The sequence below is a fragment of the Alexandromys fortis genome, unplaced genomic scaffold (assembly GCF_014885135.2).
Source record: "Alexandromys fortis isolate MF-2015 unplaced genomic scaffold, M_Fortis_MF-2015_v1.1 scaffold_79, whole genome shotgun sequence".
Taxonomy (NCBI): domain Eukaryota; kingdom Metazoa; phylum Chordata; class Mammalia; order Rodentia; family Cricetidae; genus Alexandromys; species Alexandromys fortis.
Window position 1 is genome coordinate 4,439,189 of NW_026067964.1, and position 11,330 is coordinate 4,450,518.

General features: G+C 41.4%; 1 protein-coding gene across 2 annotated transcripts in view; it reads left to right on the forward strand.

Moving 5' to 3' along the window:
• Iqgap2 (IQ motif containing GTPase activating protein 2) overlaps nt 1-11,330 on the forward strand; it is a 301,482-nt gene that overhangs the window by 239,180 nt on the left and 50,972 nt on the right. For both annotated transcript variants that reach the window (XM_050153835.1, XM_050153834.1), the window contains exons 16-17: nt 1,357-1,499; nt 4,903-5,073. In XM_050153835.1, coding sequence (XP_050009792.1) covers nt 1,357-1,499; nt 4,903-5,073 — 314 coding nt within the window. The remainder of the gene's footprint in view (nt 1-1,356; nt 1,500-4,902; nt 5,074-11,330) is intronic.

Here is an 11,330-nt window from a genome sequence, read left to right on the forward strand (position 1 = left end):
ACATCTTGAGTCAAATCAGGACCTTTCTCTTCCTCTACTTTCATTGACCTTTATACTATAATTTTCTATTTTGTAATTTGAATGAATTTATCCCCAGAAGTGGCTCACCTCCATCTTAAATATGGGTTATGGTCTCTATAAATCAGTTCATGTCATAGAAAACTCTGGGCGGCTTTATTAAAAAAATAAAATTGTGTTCACTGGTGTCCTCCATCTACTTGTGAGGGTGTCAACATCTATATGTAATATGCATTCCTTGTTCACTTTTGCTTTTCATTGGCCATATTTGACTCGGGCCATCTGTCTTAGTTAGGGTTTTTAATTGATGGGAAAAGCCTCCATGACTGTGGCAACTCTTATAAAGATAACCTTTAATTAAGGTGGCTAGCTTATAGTTTTAGAGGTTCAATACATTATCATCACAAGAGGGAACATGGGGCATGCAAGTAGACCCAGTACTGTGTTGCATTAGGAGCGGCAGGACTGCGTCCCCGGCACCCGGCCGCCCGCATGGCTAGGTTATACCCCGAAATAATTACACGGAAACTGTATTCTATTAAACACTGCCTGGCCCGGCTAGTTCCAGCTTCTTATTGGCTAGCTCTTACATATTGTTCTAACCCATTTCTAATATTCTGTGTAGCCCACGAGCTGGCTTACCATGGAGGATCTTAACCTGCGTCTGTCTGGAGCGGGAGAATCATGGTGACTCCTCGACTAAGCTTCTTTCTCCCAGAATTCTGTTCTGTTTACTCCACCCACCTAAGGGTTGGCCTATCAAGGGGCTTAGGCAGTTTCTTTATTAATAAGAAATCACTCCCACATCAGTACTGGCTATATCTTGACCAGAAGGCAGCAGGAAGTCGACTGTGACACACTGGGTGGTATCCTGAGCATAGGAACTCTCAAAGCCTGCCTACACATGACACATTTCCTCCAACAAGGTCATACCCATTCAAGAAAGCCATGTCTCCTAATAGTGCCACTCCCTATGAGATTATGGGAGCCAATTACATTTCCAGGAAATAACTGGAGTCCGGAGCCAGTATTAGATATTTCTCTTTCTCCCTTTCATGTGCAGTGAGTGAATGTATGGTAAGAAACTGTCACTGAGTACTCAAAACTCATTCCATTTTACCATAGACCAGCTGAACACTTAGTGAAAAATATTTTTGCTAGGTTATGGTATATTGGAAACGGTATATGTTCTATCAAATTTGACTTATCGAACCTAGTTATCTCTCCCTTATCTCCTTTTAACTAGAGAGCTGATAAGTAGAAGTTGCTGAGCTTCTTGGTAGGAAAGCATAAGAACTTCATTCCTCTGCAGTCATTAACAAACTCTTTCTTCTTTAGTGTCTAGTGAAGGTTCGTGGGTCAAAGTCAACCTGCAGCAGAAATACAACTATTATTACAACACAGATTCCAAAGAAGGTTCTTGGGTCCAGCCTGAAACATGCTTGTCTAAAGAATCATGGCTCACAGCAGAAGAAATTGAGGTAGGTTGGTGTTTGAAGGAAAACTTTTTTAAAACTGTATAAAGAGAAGTGTGATTGCTGGTCTAGTCTTCATCGTGGAAGTGATGGAGGAGACTAATCAATTTATTTGAAGGGTGTGTGAGACATAGTCTTCTTGGACTGGAGTTGACTGTGCCGCCTTATTAAAAACCCTTAGTTCCATATGCTGGCAAAGCCAAACCAAAGAGAACCAGTGGACCAAGAGGAAGAAACCTTGGCAGCTCATCTGAGATGATAGCTTACCCTAAGAAGTCAATCTTCAAGTTTTTCTTGGCAAAGTTACTTGACTAATAATAATTTCTTAGTTGTCAATATGTCTTATGTCTTTCCTTTCCCCTTTTGCCTACCACTTAACTCCATTCCAAAGAAAATTCATTTTTTCCTACAAAGTGGGAAAGGAACACCTCTGCCTTGGTAAATTCAGCCATCTCCAGAAGGGTTTAGGAACAGACAACAGGGAGGTTCAAGAACAGGGTGGAAAACTTTTAAGTGTTCGCTTCTCTGAAACAATTGTCTTAGCATGTTTTTTGTTGGTTAATGTCATTTTTGCGAGTTTTCCATGTTCTAGTGTCCAAATACAATTGAGAGTATTTTTCACATGGGTTTGAATCAAGTCATGTGTTCATATACCATACTGACCCAAATTTAAACATGATATAGTGAATCCCAACTTTTCTTTACCTCTAAAAATCTCTTTCAATGGACCCTTGACTCATATTTGAAAGTTTTAGTTAACCATATTTTTTTTACCATAAACAATTTCTTTATTTTTTATTTATTTTGTATTTATAACAAAATGCTATCTGAGCTTGATAGAAACAATACATCAATTAGTGCATACATTGTTGTTGGCTATAAGAACATTGCGGTTTTAAGTACAGGAGGAAGAAGCCCATTCAGAAGTGTCTATGTTCATTGGTCTAATGCTCTTTCCTCTTGCATGGAACACTGGCCAAAGTTTCAGAGCATAGGTGGTTTCTCCTAATCACCTATGGATGATTATGGCTTATGCCTAATCCATGTTAGTCTGCATTCATTCCCAATAACACAGTAGTTTTATTATTGTTGTCTTATATGTACAAGAACTCAGGTCTAAATACTTGCAAAGAAGAAAGAAAAGCAACTTAAGAGTAAGCTGTGGAAAAATGGTACAAAAAGCTGTTTCAGGCTCCATTCTAAGTCATTCGATTTTTTTTTTAATCTTTTCACTTCTCCTATCCTATGTAAAGGAATGAATGAAAGAAACAGCCCGGCAAGAGTGTGACCCCCTCAGTGACCATGCTATATTTATATCTATTTTTAAGAACATGAAAATAAATAGGTACTCCTTAGAAAGTTTCCTTTTTAAAAAAAAAAAAGATAACTAAACCATATGTAGATTGTCAGGTAGCTATCGCTAGAACAGCAATAGATCCTCTTCATAGGATCCTTTGTGTTCTGGAAAGTTGGTGTGAGGTAATGAAGAATGGAGTGAGTGAAGTCAAAGTGGCATGTAAGTGGTCAGAAGCAAGGTACAGCTAAAAGTAATCCTTCCACAGCTCTTCTGAAAGCAGGAACGGGGCATATTTCTGCCCAAGGCACTGCCAATCACTGTGTCATCCTCAGAGGGGAGCTGAAGCATGTAAGCATGTACTATCACTGTCAACGTCCCTAAGTGGGGAATGAGGCATAGAGTGGGCGGAGGAAATGGTTATTTCCCCAGCTTGCACAGGATCTGTCAATAATACAAAGAGGCTTTGCTTTCCCCAGTGTTTGCAGTTTCTAACCTCACGTCCCGTGTCCCACTATTAACTGTTTCTGATGTAGCCTCCGGTATATCGAAGGGTGATATCACATGCCCATTGCTCTGGAATTAACAGTACAAGATGCAGCTTGAGAAACAGATTTATTGCATCACAGACAATGGGTGATGCTTCCCAGAGGAAGAGGCTTGGGAAGGAACGCTCACCAAGATTGCCTTGGACTCAAAAGGCCTGAGACTTGCTGACGGATCCAGATGTTAGAGTATGTTCAGAGAGAACACACTGCTAATAGTTATTCTGTCTTGGGGAGGAAAAACCCAACACTGAAATACAGATAAAATTATTAGTATTAAGAGTTGGTAGCTGTTGGGTGATGGCACACACCCTTAGTCTCAGCACTCGGGAGGTGGACACAGATGGGTCTCTGTGGATATGAGGCCATCCTGCTCTACATACTACAGGCCAGCCAAGACTATCTAATAAGACCCTGCCTCAAAAATTAAAAGTAAGGATCAGTAGCCTTGGAGATGCAACCATATAGAAATGTGAGCTACAAGTTGGGGGTGGGGGATGGGAATGTGGCCTGAGTCTGAAAATGTTTAATGGCAAAACTGAGAATGAGAAGAAGAAAAACCTGAAGGACATAGCTTATTAACTACTTTCAGATGTTCAAGGTGCTTGTGAATTTTAGGCAAAGATTATGAGAGCAATGAGTGATTAGTGCTGAATATTTTTTTTCAAATCCCATGCCAGGATGGAAAAGATGTGCCTAACTGTGAAGAAGCAGCATGGGAGAGTTAAAATTTGAGTTAAAAAAAAAAAAAAAACAAAACAGTGGCCCATCTGGTCTACAAAAATGCTCAGATACAGCATTTTGTTACACTGAATATCTGTCTATCGAGTTATTAAATGGGGGAGGGTCTTGGCCTTTTAGAAATGATAACCTGAAGCCAATGTGCTTATTCAGTGAATACGTTTGCGTCTGTCTGCTCTCAATGCTTTCTATGCACCCACAGCTTAAATGAACCCACAGCTGGCTGCAGGTGTGCTGGACGAGAGGCTCCAGCTGTAGGAATGAGTCCAGTCTTTGCATCTACACAGGTGTGAAAGGAAACCCATAGGAACCCACATGAAACTTCCCATAATCCCCTTCTTTTTTCCCATTCCTCTGGACTCCCTCTCTGTCCTTGCTAACATTTGTCTTTCCTCTCTTACCTGCTTTCTGCCTCCAGTATCTGATTTCCCTAGGAACATCATCTGGGGCTAGGGAAGGGGAAAGAAACTAGGACTTTCTGGTCACTGCCATTTCCCCTGCCCCAGTAGTCTGAGGGAGTGGAAGGTAATGCCCATTCTTATAGTAGTCAACCTGGACCCTTTCACAGTCTGTGGAATTCAGGCCAGCATCACATGAGATCATTCCACACCTTCTTAGACTGCTTTCCCACCAAGCTCAGAGGACTCAAAAATCATGTCACCAGAAAGCTATGTCAGCTCATCCCTTGACTCTTGTTGAATGTGTCTTGAAACCAAGCCAAAAAGAACTGTCCAGTTCATTTCCCAAAAGCTGCCATTTCCAAAAGCTGTTCTCTATGTTCCTTTCACCTGATGTGTAGAGAGTAATCATAAGACATATCTCTTGCCAGGACATCATTGAGGAAGTTACAGCAAATTACATCCGCAAGAACATATGGTCTGCTCCGGAAGAATTGCTTCTCCGCATCCAAGCCACAAGCTTAGGACCCAACCTTAGGAAAGAGTTTGAAGCTAGGAAAGCATTCTTATATGACCAAGAAGAGAGTGTGGTCAAAATACAGGTATGTGAGTCACCTACCCCAGTGCCAGCAAACCGTTCTGTCTTCTGAAAATGCTTTCTTTGAAAATAGATCACTCAACTACCTTCTAATAGAGCTGAATGCAGACTCCTTTCTGGCTGGCGCCCTATTGAGGGAAGCATTTAAAATGGGGACTGCCTTAGTGATGAAGTATTTGAAGTTGTGGCCCTCAGAAGAGTACTCAGACTTGCTCGGGTCTCCCAGCTGTCAGTATGGTTAGAGCTGAATGGACCGGGGTTGAAACTGTGCTTCTCCAGACAGCAGCATCTCCGTGTGTCCATCTCCTGCTGAACTTGGAGTACTTAGGGTTAGTGGATTGTGATTAATGTCTAGCTTCTTCTAGCCAGAGCCAACAGAAGAACAAATGAGCTGGAGCACGTTCAGCCTCTGCAGGGGTGATCTTTGTATTACCGTCACTCTTTGTTTAGGCCTGCGGGATTTCTCTTCTGAACCCCTCTTTAAAACTTGTGATTTAACCACAAAAATGCCTGACTTGCGCTTTCCGGAGGGAGGAGATGAGCTTGTCAGGTTTAGATGTTTCTCCCGTGTTCTTACATCACTCTCTGCTAGCCACCACACTAGCTTCCCAAGGTCTGCATGTGTGTATCCTTCTCAGGAGGCTAACTGAGCATGTCACTGACTGGCAGAGCTTGAAGGACTTTGCTTCAGCCGATATCTCTGGGGTTTCCTGGAGACATTTAAGTGGAAGAGCTTCTCTTTTGCAGTCAGTTTGTTTCTGATACCTTGATTTTATATTATTTGGGACTGAGGGTGACTGGGTGACTGCTATTGACTTGGTCTTCTTATGTCTTGAGTAAGTATTAGATGGAGTATTCTATTTACTCAAGATGTCAGCAGAATCAAAATGGCGTTTTTTGTTTTTAAGAAATCTCTGTTGTAAACCTGACTATTAGGTTTTTTCTGTGTGAGCCAATGAGTTTCTAATTCAAAATTGTCCTAGCTTATGTGTTGAAAACACAGCCTAAAAAATAGAGTTGTCTGCACCAATAAAGGCTAAGGCTCCAGTATTGCACAAAATTCAAAGTGTCAGCCCATGTGATGCAACTTGGACCAGCCCTGCACTTTCCATCTTGGAACAATGTTGCAGTTGGCAATCCTACTGAAGAGTCCACCATTGAGATTACACTTTATATTCGAACCTAATGCTAAAGTCAGAAGAGTGCTGGGAAAAGAAAGAAGTGTAGGCCTTGTGTATGCTAGGCAGACACTCTGAGCTCCACCCCCAGCAAACCATCCAGTTTTAGAACAATAGAAGTCCCTAATAAAATTGCTTAAATGTAGGGGTGGGTATATGGCTAGTGGTAGTGTATTTGCTGGCAATCCTCAGGTCCAATCCCCAATACCAAAACAAACAAAAAAAAAGCGTAAAAGTTTGACAAGGAGAAAATCAGAAAAGGGTCATCATACGTAAGTAAAGGAAATCTTATTTATATCAAATATATAGAAAATGAACATAACTTATAAAAATGTAAGTGACATAAACACAAAATGATATTCTTCCAGAAGAGGATTTTATACTGATTCTCAAGGAGTTTAATAATGGGACAGTGTGTCTGTGGGTGTGTAGGGAGAAGTGTGAATGGATCAGTACCAACCATGACAATGAAAAGAAACTGTAACATCATCAAAAGTAAGCGAATGAAAGTACAGCTGCGCAGTGGTGGTGCACATCTCTAATCCCAGCACTCAGGAAGGCCAGCCTGGTCTACTGAGCAAGTTCCAAGACTAGCTCCAAAGCTATGGAGAAATCCTGTCTCAAAAAAAAAGGGGGGGCCTGGAGAGATGGCTCAGTGGTTAAGAGCATTGCCTGCTCTTCCAAAGGTCCTGAGTTCAATTCCCAGCAACCACAAGGTGGCTCACAACCATCTGTAATGAGGTCTGGCGCCCTCTTCTGGTCTGCAGGCATACAAATACTGTACGTAATAAAATATTTAAAAAAAAAAAAGAATGAAAAGTAGGCATTGAAAAGAATTGAAATGGGCCTGAAGAGTTGGAATTAGACAGAAAGCTAAGAGAAAAAGTAACTGACTTAAGATAAATTTCCTTGTGTAAAAGTTCTAATGCTGCGCAGGATTGTGAGGCTTGAGTGGGGTAACGCTCACTGAAGAAATCCCCAGTTGCTGCTCTTTGGTGCTCAGTATGAGATGAGGTAATAGGAATGACTCAGGACAGTTGATGGGAATCCAATATTAAGATCACTGGTGTTTCTGTGGAAAGAGATCAAAACAAAATTTCCTCAAACAGGACAAGCAGAATACAGTGGAAAAATTTTCCCTTAAACTCCCGAAAGCTGGGTTACCTCTCTTAGGGAAGGATATAGTGACGGGCCAACATCAAAACCTAGCCCTGGCCTGGAGAGATGGCTTAGCAGCTAAGAGCACTTGCTGCTCTTCCAGAGGACTCGAGTTTGCATCCCAACACCCATGTCTTAGGGTTCACCCCTGCCTGTAACTACAGCTCTAAGAGATCCAACACCTTGTTTTGGCCTCTGCAGATGCCCACACACACACGTGGCATACACATAAGTAAAACATAAATGAAAAATCCCATCCCTAGGAGTGACTGACTCACTGAACTTCAGGCAAGGAAGGCCCCAAGCAGCCAGGTAAAGAGAAGAGAGGACTGCGTGAAGGAACTTCAGAGTCCAAGGGCTGCAGAGTGGGGGACTCGCCTCAGGGCAGCTGTTCAGCGTGCTGACCTCCTAGGCTTAGCCTTCTGGGTGGCTAGATTGAGAAGGAGGGTGAAAAATTGTTCAGAGCTTCCTAGCTACATCCCAATCTTAAGATGTGATTAGAGTTCTGGGTACCCGTCATCAAGCGAGGCAGCTGCTTCAGCAGGCCTGGTTTTCTGGAGATTAACATTGAAAATATAGAAAGAAAAGGAGCAATCTCCCGTATTTCAGCATCACACAGTAAATATATTTGTGGTCCCAGAAAACAGAATAAGGTGACTGCTATACATTTTCCAAGTTCCCATAGCAGCTCAGAGAATGGTTTCACTCTAAAAAGCTGTTTCTAACTGGCTACATGATGGAGACTTTTGTCTCTTTTTACATCTTCTGTAGCAGCTTCTGTGCTCCGTTATTACACCCATATTTGTACCCAGCTTTTTGTATTGTGGGGCCACAAACCAGCTCCCAAATCCTGACATGGAGACTTATTGTTATTGTGAATGCTCAGCCTTCGCTTATGCTCATTTCTGGCTAGCTTTTATAACTTAAATTAACCTGTTTCTCTTCCTCTATATTTTTCCCCGGGGCTTTTTACCTTTCATTCCATATGTCCTACTCTATGTCTGCTGACCTGATGGCCCCAGGCATCTCCCTTTCTTTCTCCCTCACTCTGTCCTCCTCCTCTCTCTTCTTCTGAGCCTAGATTTCGCCTCCCACTTACTCTCTCTACCATGCCTATCCCTCTCCTGCCTAGCTATTGGCTGGTCAGCTCTTTATTAAACCAATCAGGTGCAGTAAGGCAGGCAAGGTGAAACAGCATCACATCTTTTCATAATTAAACTAATGCAGCAGAAACAAATGCAGCACACCTCTACACAGTTAAAGTAATAGCCCAGAGCAGAAACAAATGCAACACATCCTTACGTAGTTAAATATTCCACAGCACATACTTGTTTATTAGAAGACCTTGTGGTTTATGGCAACGATCGTGGACTCTGTGGCTAAAACAGAGTTAGACAAGCCAGACCTACTGAAATGGAAGCTTCAAAGCTGAAAGAGAAAGATGTAGAATTTTGACAAATTCAATGTAAGGCGTATAGTATTTCTGCTTCTGTATCGATCAAAATCGATACAGAATGAAGCTCAGCCACCTTTGTTACGTAGCAGTGAATGCTTCTAATGGGAAGATTCTGGGGAGGGCCACGCAAAGAGCTGACCAGGAGATGAAGCCTGATACCAAAATCTGCAAATAGCGAGTATTAAGATGTGAATACAATGAACAAACAAGACCAAGTGGACAGGGAAAGTGGCTCCAGGCTGGGTGCTCTGTTAATATTACATATTAGTTCCTCATGTTTGTGAATCTGAATTAGTAGAGATGAATGGTCTTTCTGAACTTCAGTTAATACTGGAGAAATGAAAGAGACCTTGAGCTGATGCCAGCTTTGTTTTTGCTGTGAGACTGGACCAAAGATAAGTAGTATATAGTAGCATAATAGTACCTCCACTACCCAACCAAAATGTATGAACTGCCCAGAGCTTAGGTGTGTGACGGCCACACCACTGTCGATGCCAGCGGTTGGAACGTAGGATGCTCGGCCCTGTCTCCATCATGTTGATGAGCCATTTTTGTGAATAGTTGCTGATGACATCAGCCAGCAGATTCTCCTCTCATCTCAGAAGTGCCACACTACCACAAATCCCAGGCAGCGTTTCTAGATGGGCACTTGATTAAGGATGCTTTAGCTGTGGTTGTTTGTGTCTTTACTACTCACGTGTGAGCCACATTCCAGCATGACCATTGCAGGAAGCCTCTGAGAAATACAGAACCTCAAGTCCCTGTGGTCCTGTTAAATCCACCCTGCAGGTGCTAGCAAAACCCTCAGGTCATTTGTCTTCCTATATAGAAGCTAGTCTTCACCATAAAAGCTCGAGGAAAAAACTCCTGTGTTCATCTCAACCAATATTGCCAAATCATTTGACAAAATTCTAATCCCATTTCTTGCAGCATAATTAATAAAAATCAGAGATAGAAATTAAGGCTCAACCTGAAGGTCAAAAAAACAAAACAGCCAGCCACAGGCTCTTACCCCTACCTCAGTCCAAAATGGTGATCCTGCCTCCAGGAATCCTCAGAATGAGACTGTGGCTGAGAGCTGTCTCCTCCAGTCTTATGTTCTTCTCTAGAGCTGGGATTAAAGGCATGCACCACTACCACCCAGTTTCTATAACAAACCTAAAGTGGCTACTTGGATTAAAGATGTGTGTCACCACTGCCTGGTCTGTAAGACTGATCAGTGTGACTGTTTTACTCTCTGAACTTCAGGAAAGCTTTATTTATTAAAATACAAATGAAAAATCACTTCAATTTCTGATTATTTTCAACAGTTATATTGAAGTCTTGGGGGATTTTTTTATTTTGGTTTGTTTTGCATTTGGGTTTTTTTATTTTTTATTTTTAGTTTAAACTTCATTTGTGTGGGTCTTTTGCTTGAATGTATTATGTACCATGAGTTTGCTCATGCCCCTGGAAGCCAGAAGAGGGCATCATATCTGCTGCTACTGGAGTTATAAATGGTTGTGAGCCCCAGTGTGGGTGCAGGAAATCAAACCTGAGTCCTGGAAGAACAGCCAGTCTTCTATCTCCTGACAACTTTCCAGCCTGGGCTTCTGTTCAGCTTTGGTTTGGTTTTCAGAACCAAGCATCTTTATTATGACTTAACTGTCCAGTTCAGATGTTAAGTATCTTTCTATTCTTTTAATCTACCCCAAAATATAATACTATAATTTGTTTTTTGTTCCTTTCTTTCTTTTTTAGTTTATTCATGTTTGAATACATTAATATTTGGCTAACATGAATAACATCTTCAATATGTTTTTGTTTATTTTTGACATATAGAATAAATTTCAACCTTATAACCAGTCCATTGGTCCCCTTGAGCTATAACTACTTTTTTTTCTTCTGTTTTTTGTTTTGTTTTGTTGTTTTTTGAGAGAGGGTTTCTCTGTGTAACCCTGGCTGTCATGGAACTCAATCTGTAGACCAGGCTGGCCTCGAACTCAGGGATCCTCCTGCCTCTGCCTCCCAAGTGCCAGGATTAAAGGCAAGAGCCACAATCACCCAGCTACACATCTCATTTTTAAAATACTTTTCAGTCTAGGCATAGTGCCACATATCTGCATCCCAGCAAATGGATGCAAAAGGATCCTGAGTTCAGGGCTAGCCTGAGCTACATACTGTTAATTTGTTTCCTAAACTAATAAAAGATCATGAACTCTATTAAAAATCAATTCATACGACTGTAAAAATATTGAAAATGGCCTGCAAGATGGTTCAATGGGTAAAGCTCCTCACTGTCAGGCCATATCTAGTGGAGGGAGAGAATTGACTCCTGTAAGTTATATATGCACACACACACACACTAATAACTATATAAATGTAAAAATAATAATATAGAAAAGTATAAAATTTGGGGAACTTTTAAATTGCTTAGTTTTGACTTCCATTACAAAGGAAATAGGATATATATTTTCCCTGTCCTTTCAG